Source organism: Cyprinus carpio, chromosome A8 (assembly GCF_018340385.1).
Source record: "Cyprinus carpio isolate SPL01 chromosome A8, ASM1834038v1, whole genome shotgun sequence".
Classification (NCBI taxonomy): Eukaryota; Metazoa; Chordata; class Actinopteri; order Cypriniformes; family Cyprinidae; genus Cyprinus; species Cyprinus carpio.
In genome coordinates, this window is record NC_056579.1 from 17218001 (window position 1) to 17244733 (window position 26733).

A 26733-nucleotide genomic window follows, 5' to 3' on the forward strand; every position below is an offset into this window, starting at 1 on the left:
ATTTGTCTCTTTCAAAAAATCTTTTATGGACTATATCTATAATATTGCTTTTATCTGAATCAGGAGAGAAATAACCCACAGATCAAGGGGATAGTTCACCCAAAAATCAAAATTATGTCATTAATGACTCACCCTCATGTCGTTCCAAACCCGTGAGACCTCCGTTCATCTTCGGAACACAGTTTAAGATATTTTAGATTTAGTCCGAGAGCTTTCTGTCCCTCCATTGAGAATGTATGTACGGTATAGCTGTCCACGACCAAAAAGGGTATAAATACATCTTCAAAGTAGTCCATGTGACATCAGAGGGTCCGTAGGAATTTTTTGAAGCATCGAAAATACATTTTGGTCCAAAAATATCAAAAACTACGACTTTATTCAGCATTGACTTCTCTCCCGGGTCTGTTAGGAGCGCGTTCACCTCACATCTGGTACGCGAACGAATCACTCGATGTAACCGGATCTTCTTGAACCAGTTCACCAAATCGAACTGAATCGTTTGAAACGGTTCGCGTCAACAATAAGCATTAATCCACCAATGACTTAAGCTGTTAACTTTTTTAACATGGCTCACACTCCCTCTGAGTTCAAATAAACCAATATCCCGGAGTAATTCATTTACTCAAACAGTACACTGACTGAACTGATGACCGAGCCAGATAACGAACGAAACATTGACTCGTTCTCGAGTCAAGAACCGGTTGCATCGGTTTTCGGATCACCGGTAGTGATGGGAAGTTCTGTTCTTCTCCGCGAACTGGTTCTTTCGGACAGTTTGATTCAATAAAACCGGTTGCCGAAAACGGTTCACCAGTTCTTTTGCGCTCGACGTAATAACTTCATTGGCGATGATTGCCCTTGATTGAAGCCTTCGGTTTACCCGCGCTCATAACATTAGCACAGAATCGGTTCAGAATCAATCACCAAAAGAACCAGCTCGGTTCAGACGTGCTGTGTGTCAGTCTGAATCACCCATGCGCAGTATCATCAGCTCCTCGGTTCTCGAATCGGACGCGTCCGACAGAAACGAAAAAAACTAAGAGAACGAGTCAATGTTTCGTTCGTTATCTGGCTCGGTTCAGTCAGTGTACTGTTTGAGTAAATGAATTACTCCGGGATATTGGTTTATTTGAACTCAGAGGGAGTGTCAGCCATGTTAAAAAAGTTAACAGCTTAAGTCATTTGTGGATTAATGCTTATTGTTGACGCGAACCGTTTCAAACGATTCAGTTCGATTTGGTGAACTGGTTCAAGAAGATCCGGTTACATCGAGTGATTCGTTCGCGAACCGGATGTGAGGTGAACGCGCTCATAACAGACCCGGGAGAGAAGTCAATGCTGAATAAAGTCGTAGTTTTTTGATATTCTTGGACCAAAATGTATTTTCGATGCTTAAAAAAATTCTAACGGACCCTCTGATGTCACATGGACTACTTTGAAGATGTTTTTATTACCTTTCTAGACGTGGACAGTATACCGTACATACATTCTCAATGGAGGGACAGAAAGCTCTCGGACTAAATCTAAAATATCTTATACTGTGTTCCGAAGATGAACGGAGGTCTCACGGGTTTGGAACGACCATGAGGGTGAGTCATTAATGACATAAGTTTGATTTTTGGGTGAGAGTTGCATCATGTATGTTTAATGGACTATATCTATAATATTGCTTTTATCTGAATCAGGACAGAAATAACCCACAGATCAAGCACTTGTGGATTACTGTAATGTTTTTATCAGCTGTTTGGACTCTCATTCTGACGGCACCCATTCACGGCAGAGAATCCACTGGTGAGCAAGTGACGTAATGCTACATTTCTCAAAATTTGTTCTGATGAAGAAACAAACGCTAGCTGGATGGCCTCCGGGTGAGTAAATTTTCAACAATTTTTTTATTTTTTAGGTGAACCATTCCTTTAATAAGGACGATACAGAAAAAACACGGGGGCCTCTATATGTCCACAATGGCCCGTAAATCTATTTGAACACTTAAAATTGTATAAATGCTTTTTTTTTTTAATACATAATATAGACAATATAAAGATTTAAAATATATTTAACATTCTAGCTTTAATACTTTCACTTTATTCCTTCATAACTTACACTTGCTTTAATATTTTGCTATTTAATGTTCTGATGAATTGACATTCATACAGTTTTAAGTTGTGGTTTAAGCATCAAAATAGTTTTTAGGGTCACTGTAAATATATAGGGCCACTAGCCTGATTCTGATACACATCTCTTCTTTCACTCTTCCTATAGCCTTCTCTGATTTCCCCATTTGCAAACCAATCTCTGATTTCCTGATCCTGCTTAGAGTGCCACTTTCTTTTAATGGTGCCACAAACTGTTCCAGTGTCTCTTTCAATGCTCTCATAGGTAATTCTCAGCTCTTTCAACAATCTTGATAGTGGAAAACAATTAAATCAATACAGCATAATTACAAATGCTTATTATGTACACATCACAGCTATGTGGTTGAAAAACAATTCATTAACAATGTAGAAGCATTCATAAAAGCATTGTGTCTTCTAATATCGTGCACAACATGGCTAAATGCATTTTTTTCATAGCAGTTAATGTATTAATACAACCCCCCCCCCATATAACCACTAGATGGCACTAGCTGAGCATTCTGAAGATCATAGTAATACGTAGGGATAATGTGGAAAAAAAAAGACACCCTTGCATTTATATCATTTTCAAGAAAAGTTTTATATTTGATGACTCATCAAGTAGAAATGAATAACATATTTTCCTTACACGTTGAATACATGAGTGTACACGGTTTTTACAAATATCATTAATTGGTACTTTATAAGTCAACTGATCTGATATTATCTTATACATGACTGGTTTTGCATAAAGTTTTTCAAATATTTATTAATATATATTACTTGTAAGAAATAACAAGTTATGATTATGCCAAACTATAGCACTTAATTATGATATCAGGACATTTTTCACTTTATGTCCCAAAAACATCAAAACACATTTTAATATAGAAATTAAAACACACTCAACATAAAAGAGGTGGATTAAAGTCATAATATGTAAGACATTATATGTTCACATTAAACAGATCACAGTTATAAACACCTATTAACAATATCAACTTACAATATTTAAACAAACTGTATACATACAAACCCTACTGTCACTCATAAAAATCAGCTCTGGATTATTGTAGCCATCATGAAATGTACTCTAGCACATCCTAACCTGAACTGGGAATATTACTAGAAGCTAAACAATTGTTCTGCATTCAAAGCTGACATTGCTAATAAAAGCAAAAGTTTGGACAAGCAGTACTTTCTTGAAGGCTGACTTTAACCTCTGTTTTGATACAATCTCATTAATGACCCACAGAGGGCTATCTTACGTGAAGAGAGTGGCAACACAGATCGATCAAAACCGAATTAACCTGAATCCATTCCATGTGCTGTGATCAACAGAAACTGCTGAGGTCTATTTGATCAATGTCACCCTCTCGAGGTCAAGACCCTGCATCTGTTGTTACAAGCTGATTGGGGACACATTTACTGATGGATATGCTGTGATTACATGACATACTGTGTCATGTACAGTATGTAGACATGTTTTTGTATGCATTCTCTGCTGGTGACCAAAAAAAAGACAAAAACAAAGCACCTTAGAAGTTTCATTAAAGTGGTTCATTTTAATGCAAAAAGCATTGTAAACCTCAATAGTCCTAGACCATTGATGTCATTGGTTTCTATGATATTTTTAGGCTTGCAAAGCCTTTGGGAAATGCAGCCCTGAATTATTTGTTCACAAATCAGACTGATATGGTTCTTGAGTTTACAGTTGTGGCAGTCCTTGAGTTATTAGCTCCCTGGAAGGGACAATTTCAAGTGAATAACAGAGAAATGATTGTTTCATTTGTGAAAAAAATGGTTTGTTCATCACAGAAAAATATCATATGACTACTAGCAAAAGAGTTGTATGAACCACTTTCAGCTTCTTTTGTCCCAAACTTATTTTGTGAGCAAAACACTTTTCTCATCTAATATCTAAGCCATGTACATTTCCCCTTCCATTTGGGTCTAAATGGATGACATTTCTGTTTTTTTGCAGGTCAAGTAATATCAGATGCTTCGTCCTGCCATTTAATAACTGGCCAGTTAGGATTTCGAAAATGAGTTGTTTGCATAAATGTTGTTGCACCTAAAAAAAAAAAATTCCTCACCCAGAGGAGTGCAACTGTGGACGTACTTTGTCTGATGTCATCTTCCGGTTAACATTGTGTCTGACAGTTTTTGATTTTGTTTGACACTGCGAATGCAAATTAAAAACAGCACAAAGTAGAAAAGTTCAAAACTGTGGATTGTGCAAATGTTTGTTAAGATATGCTATTACTTTAATACCACTTTAAAAGCCAGCATTTCACTTGCATTTCCTCTACTAAACAGCTGACTGCAATTTAATTTATGTTCCCTTTTCAGACGGCATGTGTGCAGTGTGTCATATTTCTCCATTAACCACACCTCAAGCCAAGACTCATTTCACATATCAACAGCTCAGCAGGTGATAAACACCACATTCAAGTCATTTCAGCATCAGCCTGAATGTAAACCACATATAAACTAATCAGGAGATAAAACAGCAACCGCATAAAAATAACACTATAATCACAATTTTAACCGTTAAGCACCCAGATGAGCTGGAGAGCCTATTACAGACAATTTTCCTTAGGAGCAAGACATACAGTCCCAGGCTGCTCTGAGGGAACTGGACCATCAAATATGCAGACATTCTTCATCAGCGGGCCTTCCTCCTGTGCCCTTTCCACCATTCCTCTGTCTCACCTTGCTCTTTGGGTCCAGTGCTGGCGATGATCCATTTGACCAGGCAGCACCTCATGAGGGCTTTCCGTGTGAATCGAGGCCTCTGCCATTTGCCGCTCTCCTTCTGTCGGCCTGTGCCAGGCTCCACCCCATTGGCATCACCCAGCAGACTGCCATCCACCACCTTGCCATCCTCCTGGGAGAGAGAAACAGACAATGACAAAGAGCTGTTGTTTATTTGGGGGAAAAAAGCAACATACGTCACAGAATGATAAATTATCATGAGACATGTTGAACATATGGAAAACACATAGAAAGGTTTCATATTAGCCTATGAAACTAAACTTAGCCTGCTGCAAAAATTCCATAACCATATGAAAAATATCACACAAAGTCCTGTCCATCAGCTACACTGACATCATAACAGCGCACTGGCAGATTATTATATGTGTCTTTCTTAGAATCCTGTCATTGTCACATCATAAGAGTTTGCATTATCAATTCAAAATGAGATATAGAGGCAACATTTGTAATATCTGATTTGACACTGTAACATTTCAAGCTGGAATAAAATATACCATGATGCTTTGAGCTCTGTTTCCTGTAACTGTTACAAAACTTTATCTTACTGTAGCAACCATAATTTCTGGCAAAAATACCTCAGTCATTATTATTGCAATAAAACTCGGTAACTTGGTATCAGCCACAATCGTAATGTTGGAAGGCTGATTTCATATGGATTTACCTTTTTTTATGGTTACACTATAATTTAGTTTATGTTTCCTTCTTTAACACCAGCTCAAGCCAAGACTCATTTCAGCATCTCAACTTGTAATGAAAACTGGTTGTTTCTGAAGCCATATCAGCATTGCTTTGAACAGCAATTTCATAAAGTATATTATTAGTTAACATTTCCCACTGACAGAAGAAATATCTTGTGACAGTCCCAATACATACTTGTGTGCAAAATAGTTTCTACAACAATAAGATTAACATATGCACCTGTCAAGCTGATCATTATCTCTACACTGTTGTTGCCTGTTTGTTTAGGATTGAACAATCAAAAATGAATCACACACAACAATACAAAGGGAATGTTACATCACTGTTGCAACAGATCTTAAGTATTAATGGCATATTCTCAACACTTGCTGAGTTTTCTACTTTTGAAGAACTGCCTTGTTTCAAAAGAACTAGCGCTGTTTTTTTCTCATGCTGCGGGTGCTGTGTGAAGATGTCTTATTTTGTTATTAAGAGCAACTCATTGCTTTGAGTTTGCACAAATAATGCACTGTGGGTGCTGCTCACTCTTATTGATGGTTTGTGCAAAGCTGAGAGGAACAAATGCATTGCTGATTTAGTTGTCATGTTTGGCTACTGAGTTCAGTACTGAATATACAGTATTGGTTTTACAGTACTGTTTTCAGAGAATGGAGCATAGTTTTAGGGAAATAATCTTGATAGGGAAAAACCTATATGTTTAAGTTTGGTCATTATAGTAATTAATACAATATTAAAACGTTAGTTCCCCCCAAAACTGTAAACTGCTGTAAGCAAAGCTTGGTTCTTGCCAGACTAACACATTCATACCCGAGCTTACACTACGCTACGTCATACATCATCCGCTGGAACGCCACTCTCTCATGTGTACAACAGTTAGCGGAAGCTACAGATTACAGTTTCAAAGGTTTTAAATATGAATATTTTTCTCACACAAACACATCTTTTCACTTTCATTTTCAAAAGGCCTTTATTAACCTTCTGGAGTCGTGTGGAGCACTTTTTATGATGGATGGGTGCACTTTTCTGGGCTTCAAAATCTCAACCCCCATTCACTGCCATTATAAAGCTTGGAAGAGCAAGGAAATTATGAACATAACTCTAATCGTATTTGCCTGAATGAAGAAAGTCATATACACTTAGGATGGCTTGAGGGTGAGTAAATCATGGGGTAATTTTCATTTTTGGGTGAACCATCCCTTTAAATCTTGTGAATGTAAAAAACAGGAAATTGCATTGAATGAAAACAAAAAGACATTTCAAAAAACAAAATACTGAACCAATTCATGCACAATATTACATTACCATTTTCACACTGCGACAAAGAATCAAGCTATTATATGTAAATGTGTGAGACTTTCCATTCGTCTTTGAATTGACATCCCAATTGTGGTAAAAGGTAAACCTTTGTGCTGCCAGTGAGTTTATGATTACAATGATACATTATAATAATATGATAAGAAATACCAGTCAGAAATAATGAGCTGTTTTGTATACAGGTAAAATTATTTGAAGTGGCTGGCCCACTCTTATGTTACAAATAAGGTGGATAGTCATAGGAGCTGCAACACCATCTATTCTGCACCACTTGCACAGTCACCATTAAATAATATTTCTTATGGTAACATAGTGACCAGAAGAGCCTGTTCGCCTATATAATACTGAACACGATGTTTTATTCCATGACCTTTGCTAGGTGAAGAAAGAGGAGAAATTTGAACATTTGAGAAACTGAATGGGAAAATGTGGCATTTCAAAGCTCACTTGAGTTATTTCAGCCCACCGCAGGATCTCTTGTATTGGAATCAACAAAACCTGGACTGGAGCAGACACATACAGATAAACAAAATGCCAATAATTGTAATTTGGTGGTGGAAGTGGTTCTGGATTTTTCCAGCCCAATAGTGACTACCTCATGTTGAAACAACTGTCACCATCATGCTTTAAAAACCAGGACGGGTCTTGTTTGCTAAAGGAATCCCCTCGACACGTACTGTACTTCACCTTGTTCCTGCACAGCAGAGCGCCGCTCATTCGTCTTTCAGCACTCAATTATTCAGACTCTAACTCTATAAAAACCCCATCAATAAAAGATCGGCAGAGAGCAAGAGAGCAAGAAACGGTAGGACAAAAGCCTCTTTTACATGCACACACAAAAGCATGGCAGGTAGAGGTTAGAGAGCCGCCTCACTCTTCATAAACTCACAAAGCAGCCCGTCATCATCCTGAGAGGGCTTTTATAGAGATAAACACAGACATTGATTTGGCTCTCAGGGAGAGGTTGGTTTAGGCCACGCTGTAAATGCTGAGCAGCATGAACCGGTTCGAAACACAATCGCTAGAAGCAGAGCTAAATACCAGGTGAGAGAGGGACTGTCAAAGAAAATGACACATCAGTCAGCTGCTGCGACGAGACGCTGGGAAGGGGGGCCGTTCAATCCTGACAGTGAGCGCAATCGGCTAAATTAAAAATGGAAGAGCCGCTGCTCTCACCACATAAAGTCTTAGAAGACTGAATTAAAAGTGTTGTCAGGATTAATGACAGTTTTTCTGATAAAAATGGCAAATTAGGTATTAGAACAACTTTGAATTAGAATAAAGAGACACATTTGCATCATATTTGTTCTGCTGAATTAACACATAATACGATTCAGACCTTTCCATCTGGTGAGAAAGCCACTCTAACAGACAGCATGCAAATGTGTCAGCTTTCTTAATGATAGTAGATTAGGTCCTTAAATATGCTCTTTCTTTTTACTTTGTCATGTGTTGATATAACCAAAATACCTCAATATCAATATTTTCAGTCTTTTGATCAGGACTTAAGTCTAAGCTCACCAAGGCTGCATTTATTTGCTCGAAACATATTAGGGGAATGATATTAACTCTTTCTATGTTAACATGTTTTTCAAATATAATGTATTCCTGTGATGGTAAAGCTGAATTTTAAGCACCATTACTTCAGTGTTATCACTTCAACACTCACATTCACAAAATCATTCAAAAAATAATACTAAAATTACAATAAGCTTTTAAATAATTCCCATATATTACAGCCAGTTGTACAGTTGTACTGCTTCAAACATTATGAACATACATACATTACGAACAAGTGATGATGCAAATGAATCAAAGCTTTGAATCAAACTGAGTCATGGAACTAAACTTAACTTATCAAGTCTATATTAATGCTCTCATAAAGTAGGATCAAACAACAAGTCTGATGACAGTCTTTTGGAAACCTAATGATCAAAAATAAAGTGCATTAAAATCACTGTGAATATATTTGTAAATATTAAAAAACACCAGTAATGTTTATTATTATTCTTTGGTACCAATTTGTAACCACACAGTCATGCCAATAAAGCTCATCTGAATTTGACAGGAGACAAATTGTCGAGAGAGAGGCAAACACATGAAAAATGTGTGGGCTGTTCAGAGCTTATAGCTCCATCCGCTCAGTTCATTTTTTACCCAAACATTCCCATGATGCCTCAGTCGTGGGATAATCGTAACACTACTTGCCAATGATAATCTCCCTTGATCCCTTTAATTGACCCAACACTGTCTGACTCGCTCTTCATCCACCCCCCCCCCCCCCCACACACACACACACTATTCAGTTCATACACAGAGCCATGCTGTAAAGCATGGACATGCATATGGGTACATGTTTGCACACAAACACATGCACGCTTTATTCCAGCAATTATTGATCTAGCAGCGTTTGAGGGCGTTGTTTACCACGGAAACAGACGGAATGCAGAATATGCTCCACTGCAAACGAGAGGACAAGATGAAAGAAGCAGGAGAGAAGACTCCATGTTTGTTTTCCATAAGGGACAGGAATGAAGGATGAGAAATACAGAGAAAGGGGATGAGGCAAATTGAGTAGTGTAAACGTTCTGACCAAACACTCCCACCACGCTGAGATATAAATAGAAAAGGAAAGACAGGGTGAGAGAAAAAGAGAGAGAAGCAGCATAACAGATAAAGCGTAAAATAAGCAAAAAAAAAAAAAAAAAAAAAATCCACCACTGGATTTGTTCTTAGAGACCCTGTTACGCCAATTAACATAATGAGCACAGAAATACAATAAAAGAAAGGGAAGACAGAGCGGAGGAGTGAAGAAAACAGATGAAGAGGGAAATGACGGAGAGAATGGAGAATGGTTATTAGAAGATATAGAGATGATATGAAACCATTTTGGAAGGGGGGAAATTTGCATAGCTATTTCTGTGCATTTCATTGGGGAGGGAGAGAAAGAAAGAGACACTGTGAAAGAGAAAGGGAGCAAGGGGAGAAAAAGAGATGAATGAGAAAGAAAGAGCAACAGTGACCAAAAAGACTCAATGACACAGGTGGAGGAATAAAATACATGCACAAATTCATCAAAAGCTAATTTAATGCAGACTAAAGTAAACAGAAAGGCAATGTGTGAAGTTCACAATGTGCTTTACTCCTTTATTGTGCATTTATTTGAGAACATTCATCTTGTTTTCATGATAAATGTAACAGCCATTTAATGCATTTTAATGTTTGTCTTTGTAACTCTTATGTGAAAAAAAGGGGAAACCATAATGGGGGGTGGGATAAAATCTTAATAAATGTTCTTTATTGGCTTCTATGGTTCAATAAAGAACCTTTAACATCCATGGAAACTTTCCATTGGACAAAAAGTTATTTAGAGTAAAAAGTTAGTTCTTCACACTAAAAAAAGGGTTGTTTGGGAAACCCATTTCAACTTAACAACATAATCCATTCTTGAACAAGGAGTCAACAGCAACTTGTTGAGTTATGGCGGGACATGTGATATATTGTATATTTGGCTGCACATTTGTTTAATGAAATGCTATTTTGCACTCAGACGTTATTTGCTCTCACTACAATGAACCAAAAACATGAGTCATTGCATGTGAATTAACAAAAACATTTTTTTAAAAGATTCATTCAAGAGCTCTGTTTCGTTCATAAACAAAACAACATTAATAGCACTGTGCTGGAAACCACCCCAAACACCCTACCATCATGCCTGCAAGTTGCGCAGCACCTCCTTTTCTTCAGAAAACATAAAAATGTATCCAGCCTTTATACTTTTACTCAACTACACACATTCCAGTCACTCCTTCATTCAACATATTTACAAATACACAAAACATGTCCTTGTTTAGCATTTAATGCCAGAGAAGCAGACAGTCAGGACTGTATAATTAAAGCCTGAGGGAGACTCTTTTATTCAGAGGAAAGGGAAGATCTCTGCGTTAGATCAGGTACAGAGTCACCATGAACTGAACAACCTCAATCCACTCAAAATCCCACACACAAATATACAGGCACATTTAAAAAAAGAATTCCTGCAGCTCAAACAGTAAAGAATATGGCTCTAGCAACACCAAGGTCAAGGGTTCTCATAATTAATGAGAGTGGAGCCACACATGTGCTGGGAAGGAGGACCTGCTGAGACTGTGTGCTCCATTAAAACACCATCAAACATGCATAATGCTCTCTGTCCTTGAGTCTGCTTCCATGAGCAGAACGACAGCTAAGACTAAGAGCACATGAGAAGTTTCCTTTTTCTTTATCTGATGATATAATCAATTATAACATCTTTATAATCAGTGTTCCTTGGTCCAGCGTTGCTGTATAGGAAACAATAGCATTACGGAAACAAAAGTTAATATCTACATTCATTCATTTTCAAAAAAAGGGAAATTGATTTGACCTACTGTACAAATTGCAAAAGTCCCTTTTTTGTGGAAAAAGTACATTGCCCATAATTCTAAAAAGATCTCCATCAATCAGACAAGTCACATGTACACACTGTAGCTAAATTTGGTTGCCATTTGACCTTTTAGTGCTGAATCTTGATCTGTACACACAGTTTAGTAACAAATACATTCTACAATGTGAATTAACTGCAATTACAAAATTCTATGCAGTGTGTGCATAGAACTCAACAACTAGCTGTTTATGACATCTTTATATCAGAGATGTGTCTTTCTTCAAACGTCTTTATGTCTTTCTTTCTTGTCCATGGTGAGTTGGTAAAAACAGACAAACAAGTCATTCGTTGCTGTAATAATATTACTTTAGTCAAAAATAGTCAATACCAAACAAATGAGACGCCACATTGTTGCTATAGTTACCACGTCACCAATCATCCCAGTTTGAGGAGTGAGTTCTGTTCCATCCACACAAAACAATCATTTAGCAGATTCAGTCCCATATTTAAATGCATTATCACTACTGAAACTTTTTAATGCAAAAGATGTAAGACACAAAACAGTGTTCAAGCATGTCTATCATTTATGTTTACATAGCAAACTAGTTCCAAAACCTACACAGTGGTATACAAAATGCAAGACAAATGAAAAAAGCAAGGTCTAGAGTTGTGTTAACTTTCAACTTGACAGCGTTCTAAAAACGAAGTATTCATGTGCATGATGCTGCAAAAGACACAAGACATAAGTGCAACGGTCTGTCAAACACATCCATCTAGCACAAGTAACATAGAAAACCAAAGCAATAGCAGGGCAGTGAAACAAAACAAAACAAACAAACACAAACAAAAAACTCCCCAAAAGGTCTAGAGATGCATTGAACTTCTTTTAGCTGGATGCTGCATTTTTAAGATGCTGTGTCAAGAGCAAGATGCTGCAAAAGAGTCTATCACAAGTTTACATAGAAAACCAATACAAACAGAGCAGTGGAACACAAATATGTGAGACACAGGACACTGAAAAAAACAAAAAAAACAATCAAGGTCTACAGACATGTCTGGACTGCTGTATTTTTATGATACTGTGTCGTGCAAGACACCGCAAAAGTTGAGAGCATAATTGTCAAACACATCTTTCTAGTGTATGTACACATTGGAAAAACTGAAAAAGCAGTGCAGTGGAATGCAAAAACGTGTTCTGTGTGAACAGACTCTTACACTAGCAATATTATATTAAACACAGTGCATGTTGATGGCTGAATGAATAAGTGGGTGGTCACTGTTGGCCTTCAGATGACATTACTATAAGATGTAACATCAAAAGTAATCATGCATGGTGAACCTGATTCTTGAGCATGTGGAATTAAAGGTTGTGATCATCTTGTTCCCTCAACCATGTCCTTGAGAGGAAACGCCTGCTCTTATGTGTCCATGTGACATTTTGTTTGTATTTGTAATGCAAAAAAAAAAAAAAAAAAAAACTTAAAGATGTGTAACATGTCTGTTGTTTTCTGTGTTTTTAGTTTATCTAGTTTTCCTTAGTTGTCTTAATTATTTCATTCTGTTCACCTGTGCTTTAATTATCTTGTTAGTCCCAGTCTTTAAATACCCTTTGTTCCTTCTAGTCTAGGTCTGTCTGGGTTTGCATTTATGTTTAGTTGTGTTTTACTAGTTATTCTAGATTTTCCTTTGTTGTGTACTTTTGTGACAACCAAACTGTGACAGAAAGACGGAACCAAACAGTTATTTGCCTCGTTTTTCTTTTCCACCTCTTCCCTGTCACTATGGACATTCCTGCCCTTGCCCTGCTATGCCTGGAGCAGAGGGACCGCTCGCCCCAGAGCCAGAGGCTATCGACGCACCTAACCAGGTGTATGAGCCTGCAACATTGCTAATGTAAACTATTATGAGGAACTAAAAGACATTTTTGAAGTGTATTAAATAGACTGGTTTGGGGTGGTAATTCCCAATTATCCTGAGTCTCCTATGTCTCCGCTGGTTCTGCCCAGCTCCTGTTCTCCTGTGTTCCCTCCCAGCCTTCATCTCCCACCTCCTCTCCTAGAACCAGCCAGTTCCTCAGCCATGCCTCCACTGGTTTCTGTCAGTCCCTCAGCTCACTCTAAGTCAGCACCATCCGGTTGCTCTGATTCTGCTTGGGCCTTCCAGTCTCCAGCTCTGCCTTGGCATGAGGATCCCTTATCTCTGCCTCCAGGCTTTGTGTCCCGGTCTCCACCTCAGTCTTTTGACCCATTGACTACTCTTGGCATCTTGCTCCCTCGTCTCTACTGTGGCCCATCATACCACTGGCTCCACCTGGCTCCCTCATTCCTCTGGCTCCACCTTGGTCAGTCGTTGACTTTCCTCCGCTACGGGATTCCACTCCTCTGGATTCACCTCATCCCCCTGGCTCCACTGTTGTCCTTAGCCACTTCAGCTTCTCCACAGTCTCCGCCTTGCTCACTTGGCCCTCTGGACCTCGGGTGTCACCCTGGCTCTCCGTCTGCTTGGCTCCACCTTGGTCTACACCTCCAGAGGCTCCCTCTCCATCGCTCATCCCCAGGGTATCATCTGCCATGTTTCCACCATGGCTCCTCCCTCCCTCAACTCAGCCCTGGGGCCTCATCCTGGCTGGTCTCTGGACCAACACCTGTCTCCTCCTGCTCCTGGCCTCCCCCTGGCTATGACCACCCTCCACTCCCCCCATGGACTAATATATTAGACTTGTTTTGTTTTGCCCCTCTTCAGTTCCTCACCCTCCTCCAGAACCCCCACCTGTCCTCCCTCCCTTCCTCCTTCCTCAGATGGACTATATGTGATGCGAGGACGCGCCTGCCCAGGAGAGGGGCGAACTGTAACGTGGCTGTTGATTTCTGTGTTAATTTTCCTTTGACCTTAGTTGTCTTAATTATGTCATTCTGTTCACCTGTGTTTTAATTATCTCGTTAGTCCCAGTGTTTAAATACCCTTTGTTTCTTCTAGTCTTGGTCCATCTGGGTTTTCGTTTATATTTGATTGTGTTTTACTAGTTCTCTTGTGTATTCTATATTAAAACCCTGATTCCTGACATTTTCCTTCATCGTGCGCCTTTGTGACAACCGAACCGTGACACAGAGGTGGTCAAAGAATAGTGGAGTGGGCGGATGATAAAGAGATAGCACTACTCTGCCAGGCTTACCAGTCAATGTACTGTATCTCAAAATATGAAATCAGCTTTTATGTTCCGCCTTAACGGACCACAGCCCCTTTGACTCAAGACAAGCCTAAAGGCTTAGGTCTTCAAAGAGCTTTCACCTTAAACACTGAGAAAGAGTGAGAGAAAAATTGAGGAATGGATGTTGCTAGATGAATCAATTATTCAGTACAAGTCAAGGGCATCTGTGATATACAGTAAGTGCTTCTTCAGATCACGCATGAGATATTTACCACCCTCCACATAAACACGCACAGGCGACTAAACAATACAGACTGGTTATTAGAGACTTTTGGACTGCAATGTCATTCTCTCAAGAAAAATATAAAAATACAAAATTAGTCATCAATATGGGTTTTTGAATGGCTGATGCCTGTACGTACACAATATCTCACAAGCAAGATACACTAATATTCAAACCAACACGGCAGTGTGTGGTTTTATTTTAAGTTAGAAATACAATGTTAATATTGAGTAGCTTACATTTTAGACATAACATTGCTTGTTAAATCCCCCAAAACTGAAATAGTTTGCTTTCACAGCAAGTATCCTGGCAATCAGAAGTGGCATTTCAATCCAAATGATTCCAAGATTTTGAACAAATCACCTGAGTGAATGATTCACTTACTCATAAAACTCTTGTTTAGTTTCTGAACGATTCAGCACTTTTGAACAAATTGCTTGAGTGAATGAGTCACTGTCTCACTGATAATACATTTGTTTCATTCTTGAATGATTCAGTGTTTCAAAAAAAAACTTTTGAATGAATCACTTTACTGACTCACTGATTAAGATTGTCACATGTTACCAACTATTGGCGTAACAATGTAACTTGCAGAAAGATTCACTGAAAAATCTCCACTACTAACAATAAATAAATAAATAAAAGTCTCAATGCTGTTGGACTAAATATCAGCAATACTGACTATAATTTAATTCAGATTTTAAATATTATTGATGCTACTTCAATAATAACTAATAATTGAAAATTATTGGCATTGAATCAGTGCATCTATTTGCAGTTACTGTACATTTCTTCAGTTGCTCAAGGTTGTTTATTGATTGTCTAGAATATTAATTTCCAGATATTGAGGATTGGTATTAATCAGCATGAGCAGGCATATCAGCCAAGTTTTTCCTCAAGTTAGCTAAAAACTGGCCTGCCTGTTAAATCAGTCTATCAGTATTTGCTCTGATTGGCATCTGGTCCTGACTTGTTGTAGCTTTTGATAATGGGCCCTGGAGCTCCAGAATGAGTCTCAAAGACATTTAGGAGTTTATTTTTAGCTGAGACCACCCTGTGCACATTCTCCCCTGAGACAGAGAGAGACAAAAGAAAGATCCTGCAATCAGCTCACACACCTGCTGCTCCTCGATCCATGCCGTCAGTCTCTGTAATGTAAATGATACACTACGCTCACCTTCTTTCCACAGAGACGAACTCACACTCACAAAATAAAGCTGAAAGTAACGCATTATCTCTCCATCTTCCACAATCTATTTCTCTCTCCTTTATTCCTCCTGATACCTGCTCCAACTCCATCTGCCTTTCCCGCTCAATAACTTTTGCTGTCAATCTCACCCTTCCCATACTCGCTTCCTGTCCTCCCACGCCTGATGTCAGATACCATATCTCTCCATCTTCCCCTCCTCACTCCTCTTCACTGTTTCTGTATTGCTTTTCTTAAAAACAACCTCCCTGTCTCATTTTCTGTACAGCATTTCCCTGTTTCCTCTCTCTGACTCGTTCACTCTGTACCCGGGATCTGTTACCACATGAGAGCGACACAGTGTTTCTCTAAATATCAAAAGCAGAATGTGAGTGTCGTCTTGTTAGAGTCTGTCTCTTATATAATCCCTCTGATCTACAACAAGCCTGCTGCTCGGTCAATCATCCCAGCTCAGGACCACCCAACTGCTATAACATACTGTATACAAAAACAAAACCAAAAAATAAAAATCTCCTTTCTGAGATTAAAATTTTAATAGTGAAATCATCATGAGAAAAGAACTAATAGGTAGAATCAGTTTCCCAGAATTCCCAGGAAATAAAATGGCAGCTATTCGGATTCCAAAAGGCTTTACCAACCTGTAAAATCCCCTTATGAAACATTCGCTCTGTTATATAGCACAAGTCTATTTCACTCTGTCTCCGTCCTTCAGGATTAGACAAAATTAATCGACATGGAAAGCCTCTAAATCCTCATGGTGGACTTGGAATCTCAGAAGACCTGATCCTAACTGATCACTGATTGATTGGATTGTGAGATGTCTGGCATTGTTTTGTTGGCCTAAATGAGAGGCTGATTGAAAAGTTGGATGGAAAACAGAGAAAACAGGCTCTGCTGTTCCCAAGGTGAAGATTTAGAGGCACATACATGGGGACGAATGGACAAGAAAAGGGATTGATTTCAAAGCATCCTCTACTCTTTCATGAAATTCAAACACCCGGATGCCTTGGCCCCTGCCTCCGGAGAAATGCCTCGTCCGTGATTCCACACAAAGGGAGAAATTACCTTTTCAGAGAGGATCCGTCTTGACTTTCCTCCTCTCTTGTAATAGTGGACTTGCGTGTCTACAGTAACCGTTGATAGTCAGCAGGAGGGGCATTATGTAGCCTCGGTGCGTTAAGGTGCCATGATGCTATTTGTGGCTGCGTGTCTCTGTGGCGGCGGAGAGAGTAGAAGGAAAGAGCGCATGCTTCTCTGTGCTTTATGGAGCTGGTGCATCTGTGAGTGGGTGGAAGGCAGATCCTTTCGCATGTCTGGGTAGGGTGGTAGGTCTGCTAGGGGAGCACATCTATTTATTACAGTGTGTGTGAATGAGTGTTTGTCGCTGCAGGGAACAGTGGGGGGCAGTGAAAGCAATTGTTCTGGGCAGTGTACCTTGTTTGTATGCCCAAATGGTTCCTTGTGATTTCATCCATTTGTGCAAGCATTTAGTCCTCCAGCATGTTTCCGCTTCTCTTTTTTGTCTTTTAGAGATCCACAATATATCTGTAGTTAAATGGGTTTTTGGCTGATATTGTATCAGTCGTTACTGTATATGTGTATATAAATGTTTGTAGTTTTACATTAAGATTTCCTTTGCCATCATAACACTAACTTGAAATTAATATGTGGTAACACTAATATTTGTTAAATGTAATATTTAGCAAATCTCAAAATGAATATCAGTAGTGTATACATTATAATATTGTAATGCCTAAATAGTGTGCATTATTTGGGGGAATTTGAGGATTTTTTTTAACATTTTTTGATTATGTATCAATGTGGCTATATAATGATAATTATAACAATAATAATAATTTTACATTACAACTGTTACACAACATTTTACAGTTTTCTTAATTTTTAGACTTTAGACATCAAACTTTTATCTTAATGGACAACCAGGAACCCTTTGTCTCAGGAGTTTTTTGAAGCAGGAATTTTTTGCTTTTGATTTTAGTGTTTTAAGACCAGATGGATGGATAGACGGACGGACGGAAGGAAGGAAGGACAGACAGACAGATAGATAATTATTGGCTTCAGTTATTCACATAACACAGAATTTTAATATTAGTGCACTCCTAACGTCATTCAAATTTGATCACAAATGCATGAAGAATGTCTACATACGAGTGCATGATAAAAAAAGTGTATGCCACTTTGAACTCTGTGCATGTTTGATGCAGAGCAAACGGTGTCTCTCTAAGGGATGCTGTTTATTGAATGGTGCACTAAAAAAACCCTGTTTCAATAATGCTTTTGGCTGTCTCTGCCCAGCTGTATGCGCAGGTCTGTTGATAATGGGTCTACAGGGAGAGGTTAGAGTCAATGGAGAACACGCACCATTTCTCATCTACTGCTACGAGCCGGCAGGTCAGTCCTCCTACATTAAAAGACTACAGACGAAGGAGATTTAGCTGTAACTTGAAAATATGAGAGATTTGCTTTGTTTGATCCAACTACTGTAGCATATTTATCATAATTAGTGACACATGGCTGATAAAGCTTCAGTCATACATCTCCAGGCCGTGTGCCATGTCTGTTCCACCATCTGGGATAGCAGAGACCAGAGAAGCATTTTATAATGTAGTTGTAATCTACAGCATTTATTTGCCATATGCATGTTCTGGGTGTGAAATAAGCATATTACATAGACATTAATGTCAATTAACTGTGTGTTGCATCTTTACTCTGAGATACTGTATCTCACTTGCTCATACACTGAACACATCAGCATTAATTCGTAAGGCCCTCCGGCCTATACTGCACTTGCTGATACTGCATTTAGTATTCCGTCTACATTCTTTCAATTTATGTTTCTTGTTTAATTCAGGGCGGCGTGTATCGCTGTTCCAGGTTCTAGGCTTACACTGACTTAAAATTCAGAACCACAGACTGATTAAAACTCAGAGAAGCGAGGCCAAACAGTGCACTGCAGCCAGCCAGTTCAGTTATGGGTGAAGCAGGCCAAAAGAAAGTTCCCTTTCAGTTTAATCAAAGGTCTACAACGTGGCTCTACTGCTTCATGATTCTCAAACAGAACCAAAGCAATCTTTCTTGCTGTTGCTACCTCACGACCACATGTGCTTCCTTGTAAACAGAGGGAAAAGCACTGACCTCACACCGAACACTTTCAATCATGCCCATCAGAGGATAAATGAGCCCTGGCGGTGCCGGCAGCTCCAGCTCCAGTTCACAGCGCCACTGTATTATACTGTTCTCCCTTTCCAGGAATTTCCTTCTCCTTTCACTTTAGCAGTGGTATGGATTACACATCACCCCAAATTATTTATTATTCGGCTTTTCACTCACCTGGACCCTATTGAGACCAGGCCACTGTGCGGTTGTGTGTGTAAGGGGACATTGAATTACATTTAATGAAAGAACCTAATCTATACCAATTGATTTGTTGCGAATGGCTAAGGAATGGTGTTTGGTTTCTATATGCCAGTAACTGAGGGCAACATGGCCCATGACGTACACTTTGATGAAATCTATGGACACAAATTAAAGAGATTTTATTATCGATGCTGATATGAAAACAAAACAATAATAGAGAAAAGACAAAAACAATCTGAAGGATTGCTTCCTCACAAAAGCCCAATGCTAGATTTTAAAATGACAGTTCACATAAAAATGGAAATATTCATAGCTGGTGTCACAGTAGTAATTGTCATTATTCCAAACTCCCATAAAACCAGCAGGTCTGAACACATGCAGCCGCAAATAAGATTAGAGAGCTACGCTGTCAAGGCAAGAAGAGTTATGACCAATATACCAGGGGTTTTCAATCATTTAGATGACACTGAAACCCAAATGTGATCATCCTGGTGTGAGGGTCCCCCATCCTGAAGTTTAAAAGGCAGCAACTATGAATATTTTCATGTATAAAGAGCCAATTTATACAGTGAAAAATTATATATATGTAAAATACTATGTGTTTTCTACTCACTGTAGTATTGTACTGGTAGATGCATTATCTATTTTTTATTACTTGTAATTTATATATATATATATATATATATATATATATATATATATATATATATATAATATATATATATATATATATATATATATATATATTAGCACTCCTTTGTGGCCCCCTGAATGTCTCTGGACCCCAGTTTCAAAATTCCTGTTTTATATGATAAACTGTGCTGATAAATTGGTTTTGATAGCTGTTCAGATACAGAGAAAACAAACTGTTTATATCAAATCAATCAAAATTTAATTAAAAACAAAATCATTTTCTCTGTTCCAGGGTTGGTAGTTGCTGCATTTGGCCTTTGTATTAAGCTAATTTTTTTTTCATCCTTTTTTGAATGATGTAATTATGCTGTATATGTAAAACTGCAGCATGAACATTCTTCAAAACATCTTCTCTCTCTCTAAAGAAACAGGGCTGTTTCTAGGCAGGCGATTGCCTAGAGTGGCATCAGCTGAGCGTGCACAAAAGATGTCGGACAATGTCAGACCGCAAGGAGAAATTTGCATCCTGGATTTTGAAGAACTTCACCACCTAGGGTGCCTAAATGCCTAGAATTGGCACTTCAAAGAAGACATAAAGTCATTCTGGTTTGGAACGACCTGAGGGTAAATGCTCACATAATTTTCATTTTTGGGCAAACTATCTCAAGTCAGTGAAGTATTCAAAAAATCTACCAAGTCAGAAACAAGTATTATTTAGAAAAAAGTGAAAACTGCCTGATGACTCAAACTTAATGTGTTAATATTTTGCCATTTCTGTGCTCTTCAGAAACAAATAAGCTGTCTCAAAACATCAGGAAAGCATAGTGCTCATTATCATTAGAGAACAATGATAAATCTAGTTTTCACATGTTAGATCAAAGCTCTCGGGATGCGTTCTGGACTGCTCCCTAGGGTACAACAGAATTTAATCCACACAATTATTTCAAAGCTGACAAAAACAAATGAATAAACCTTTTAAATGTCAAACCTTTCATGTGGTGACTGAGAAGGCTTCTCGCAGCTAGAAGCCATCATACACTACAAGGATCAAAACTCATCAGCTTGAAACCCTCTGACTCAACAGCATGAAGCCACCCTTCATCATAATACATCATCCTTGAGGTCCAAAACTAAATCTGCAGATCAATCATTAAAAGATAAACAAATTGGATTTAAATGCCACAGAACGTTCAAAACATTAGGTGTGCTTACAGCCCCAAAACCAAGAGGAGATGAAAACAAGAAAAAGGGAAAAATAAATAAAATCTGGGAATAAGCCTCTTATGTACAGAGGCTGGCGCGCAATGCTTTCTAAATTTATGCGTCCTCACTCGACCTAGTCGTATGTTTCTGCACAACTTTTAATTCCTCTAACTCCCCGTGTTTTTCCCTCTTCACTGGTAGAGCATGTCATTCCATTTGAAGAGATTTTTCACCCGAGAGTATTTAGACTAAATTGCAGAGGCACCCAGTGGCTTTGAAGCGCGCGCGCGAGAAGCATCTCTATTCGGTAGAGGTCCACAAGTGCGATGGAGAGTCATCATCACTGCCCGAACGGTAATCATATATCATACATAATAATATACATCATATAAGACAAGATGCAACTTAGACGGACGCGGTGATTGACGCCGCGAACGATCTTGCGCTCTGAGGACGCGCAGCTATACAGTTCGAGTGAATTATGTAACTATCAACACGGTCTCTCATTACAGTAAATGATCGTGTTAGAAACCACAATGATTATAAATGCATTCTGATTTAGAATATTTTTTTTTTCTAATTTATTAGCGTTAATTAATTATACCGTACATGATTCCTATTTAACGGCACATCATCAATTTGTATATATTTTAAAAAGACATCCGTTAGGAATAAAAGTGCTATGATTGATTCCTCACCTGCATTGTGTTCTCGTGATGAATCCCCCTCAAGCGCTGAGGAGAAATGTGTTTCTTCCACTCACTACAGGAGCAGCAGCTTCACCGCGCAGATCTGTCAAGTGGAATGTGAGGGAATGCCCAAGCCTCTCTCTCCTCTCCTCTCCGCTCCTCTCTTGTGAGGGTTCGCGCGTGTGTGTGTCAAAAAGAGTGAGCGCCCAGACAGATTGGATGAAATGTTTTTTTTTTTTTTTTTTTTGGCTTCATCCATTTGAAGTCATATATTATCTTGGCACATTAAAAAAAGAGGCCTTCGCTGGCAGATTAGGACGCAAATAGAGTAGCTCCTATGTCGAGACCGTTAAGTGACAATAAAAAGACCTTTAGAGTTAAGCGATGGTTTTCTCGCCTTCTGCGTTATAGTGTTAAAAACTCCATTAGCGTTCCTGTAGCACGAAGAGTAGCGCATGGAAGCAACGTCAAGGTCATGGGTTCGATTCCCAGGGAATGCCAAACTGAAAATATGTTTATCTTGAATGCAGAATGAGTGGCATTTGGATAAAATCATCTGCTGAATGTGTATTTTGGTCTATTTTCAAACGGAATTTTGAAATGCTGCATACTTTACATTATGAGGGCAACAATATGACACAGTCCACAATAAAAATTTTAAACAGCAGTTTTCTTGTCTTTATTTTATTGCATGTTTAATTCTGCAAGCGTTGTCCAGTTGTATAGTTCACCCAAATAAAGATTTGCTGAAAATGTACTAACCCTCAGGCCATCCAAGATGTAGATGAATTGTTTCTTGGAGAAATTAGCATTGCATCGCTCATCAATGGATCCTCTGCAGAGAATGGGTGCCGTCAGAATGAGAGTTCAAATAGCTGACAAAATCATCACAATAAACTACAAGTAACCTACACAACTCCAGTCCGTACATTAACGTCTTGTGAAATGTTTTTATAAAAAAACAAATCCATAATTTTAAGGCATTTAAATTTAAACCATCACTTCTGGACCAAATAGGAGTCCATAATCCAAAATAACGTTCATCCCCTGTTGTCCTCTCACATCAAAATCCACTGACATGTTTAGAACTATTTTGGACTATTTTCCCTTGTAAATGGTGCTTGATCTGTGCATATTTCTTTCCTGATTCAGACAAGATGACTTTTTCACTGGAATATTTTGGCCAGAAGCAATGGTTTAAAGAAAAAGGTCTGATGGCACCCATTTACTGCAGTGGATCCAATGTTGAACAAGTGATACAATGCTAAATTTCTAATTAAAAACATATTTATTGCACATAGTATATATACTATATCTTTCAGCAATACCAAGCAGTAAGGAACAATTCCAAACACAACCTATATAGCCAATGGGGTTCCTCTGTTAGGTGCTATATTGACCAAAGACTAAAAAGACTAGAGGCATTTCTCAAACCATAATTAAAAGTCTCAAGGAGATTCCTCTGTTCAGTAATGTGTCAGTGAATCAATTTGCACTGCCTCCATTAATAGCATGTCTGAACATTTAGATAGACATGGCTGTAGCTGAGGATCTGCAGTCAGCCTCATATGCGCTCTATGATGTTACATGCACTCACCGTCCTCTGGGACATCACATGCACTGTCAGCCCCCTGTGACGTCACTTGCACTCTCTGCCAAGGAACCAGAAGCACATTGCAGTCAGTTCTTGTTTGAAGGTGGAACAGCAATCTGAGTGGGTTAGACGCTTAGACATGCTATCTATCTTGCATGTTGACAATCCTCAGAGTGACATAAGACATAGCGTCAAAAAATATTTTAAAGTTATGAATATTTTTTTGAAATATTAAATAACATAGCATTTTAATTATATTTTGCCCTCCATATATTTCAATACAAGAAAATACATCCACATCTCATATTTGAAAAAACAAACAAATACTTTAGGTTATTCCAGCCACAATTTAATTTTGCCTAAATGTAGGCTTCTGTGAGATTTACAATGTATTTTCTTGATGTAGGTTTGTTTTGAAATATATTTTGGTATATGAAGGATAAAACTAAACTTATTTTCAATTTTAAGAATAGATTTAATCAGGTTTTACGGTTATGTACTGCATATATATTTTGGCATATAGGATATAAAAAGAGGCGCTCTGAAAAGTGAATTCAAGCATCGCACTGTCATAGGATGCCACCTTTGCAATAAGTCAGTTCATGAAATTTCATCCCTGCTAGATATTTCACGGTCAAGTGATATTATTGGAAAGTGTGGAAGCATTTAGGAAAAGTAGCAACTCAGCCACGAAGGGGAAGACTACTAATGTAACCGAGCGGGGTCACGAGTGCTGAGGCTCATGGTGCGTAAAAGTCACCAACGTTATGCTGATTCCATATTTGAAGAGCTCCAAACTTCCAATGGCATTGATTTTAGCACATAAACTGTGTGGCAGGAGCTTCATGAATGGGTTTAAATGGCAGAGCAGCTGCATGCAAAACTTACATCAACTAGTACAATGACAAGTGTTGGATGCAGTGGTGTAAGGCACACCGCCACTGGACTCTGGAGCAGTGGAAACCTGTTCTGTCGAGTGGCAAATCACGCTACTCTGTTTGTTTGTCTGATAGGCAAGTCTGGGCTTGTTAGATATCTGGTCCTTACAGGTTGTTTTGATAGTACAATTACCTCTTAAATGTCAAAATATCAAGGGAATTTTGATTTCTCAGTTCAAGACCCCTTTAACATGAACTGGAATGGAGATTGCGAGCCAGCCTTTCACATCACAAATGCTCTGCTGAATGGCAAAAGTTCCCACAGAAATGCTCAAAAATATTGTGGGAAGCTGTTGTAGCTGCAAAGGGGGGACCAACTCCAAACAAATGTCTATGTATTTAAAAGCATGCCATTAAAGTCCCTGTTGGTGTAATGGTCAGGTGTCTCAATATTTCTGTCCATCGAGTCTATGCCTAAATAAATACATTTCTGTTGTCCTATATATATTCCATTCACCAAAAAATTATTTTCTTCCCCCTTGAAGATCATTTTCTTATATATATATATATATATATATATATATATATATATATATATATATATATATATATATATATATATATATATATATATAATGTAATATATTTTCAGTTTGAAGATATACATTTCCTTAAGCTGTGTGATTTACAACTTCTATTTAGCTTAAATTTGAAATAAATTCTGGTTATATATATATATATATATATATATATATATATATATATATGTGTGTGTGTGTGTATGTGTGTGTGTGTGTGTGTGTGTGATTGTGCGTGTGCAACTGTCAAAAATACTAGTGCACTGCAAAAAATGGCTTATCTTACTTAGTATATTTGGCTGTCATTTGGCTTATCTAGTCATTTGGCTTATCTAGTAAAAGTGTCTTGATTTAAGAATTGTAAGATATTTGACTAGAAACCAGACAAAAATACTAAGTAAGATAAGCCATTTTTTGCAGTGTGTGTGTGTGTGTGTGTGTGTTTCTGTTGTGTATCCAGTTATCCATCCAATCACCAGCAACATATTTTCAGCAATGTTTTGAGCTGCAATGCATGACTAATGCAAAAATGTCACAACCCAGTAATCTCTGTCATAGTCTAACATGCCAGTGTCATATTCAAATGTTACATAAGATGGGAGCTATATAACACCTTCAGCATTTTATAAGTCTAGGACAACCGGAAACATCTTACTGAGTTCTAAAACCAGAACATTGTAATTACAATTTGGCAAATTGCAGCAGAGACTGTGGGGCTTCTACACCAATTAATCACTCTCGCTCTCTCTGTCTTCATCACACACAAACAAACACATGTTGAAATAAACAGACAAATAAGGCAAACGAAAGTGTGAGTGTAAGGAAGCAGGAGTAGCACTGCAGGTGTTGGTAGACTACTGTACTGTATATTAAAAGATTTGGCCTGCTAGCAAAACTGTTGCTGAACATAACTGGGAGTTACACAAGGCACTTGCCTCCAGGGATACTCTTCCTGCAGACTGTGCACTTCAGGGTAAAAAAAAAACTATATTAAAATGTGCAAATAGTAAGGAAGCAAGTACATAATGCCCTAAAGTGTGCACCCATTTTTTTTTTTTTTTTTTGTTAAACATGCATTTTAGAACTAAAGTGACAAATTTATAAGCAAATGAAATGTTACTGTTGAGCTTGATGTGCCTTTAACACCTGAAGTTGAGTTAATTATGTGTTATGCACTTGTTATCTTTACTTACATTTGAATGATTACTTCTCACTTCTTATTGTACAGAAGTAGTACTGTATATACTATGTGGTTTGAAAATATGATGTACTGTATATGTAGATAATTCTTGTTGAATCTGACTGTTCCTGAAAATTTTTGCCTTAAAAAAAAAAAAAAAAAAAAAAAAAACAAACAGAACATTTGATCTAACATCCTTGAAATGGAAAATGTCCTGTTCTATGAGTTCAGTATGTGCAAAGTCAAAATATTGATTCTAAGAACATTTGATCTAACATTTTTAAAATGTTGAAGATTTATAACGGACATCCCAGAAATCCCAGATTTTTATTCATTGCTTATTGATTGAATCAATAATAGTTTTTCAGTCTTCAGTTTTTCATAGTCTTTGGAGAATGCAAAATAATAATAAAAAAAGGTTCCCTCTGGTTGAAAGAAATTGCTGATAAAATTATATTTTTGTCACATTGTACATTCCTATTAACATATAAATTATATTTTCCTTAAGGTTTGCTTTTACTCCTGTTGTAACTTATATTCAGCTTGTTTCTGTTTACAGTGTAAAAGAAAACCGCAAAGGCTTTGTATTGTGCTCATAAAGAAGACAGTGCATAAAAGAGATTACAGCTACATGTGGTTTTAATGAATCTAG

The 26733-nt window shown here is 38.0% G+C and overlaps 1 protein-coding gene across 1 annotated transcript in view; it reads right to left on the minus strand.

Annotated features, from left to right (window-relative positions):
• Positions 1–22041, minus strand: part of LOC109070172 (calsenilin-like) — a 48661-nt gene extending 26620 nt beyond the window's left edge. The window contains exons 1-2 of the mRNA XM_042763040.1: positions 21861–22041; positions 4830–5004 (exon numbers count right to left, since the gene is read on the minus strand). Of these exons, the coding sequence (XP_042618974.1) occupies positions 4830–5004; positions 21861–21866 (181 nt within the window). The 5' untranslated portion in view covers positions 21867–22041. The remainder of the gene's footprint in view (positions 1–4829; positions 5005–21860) is intronic.
• Between the last annotated feature and the right edge of the window lie 4692 nt (positions 22042–26733).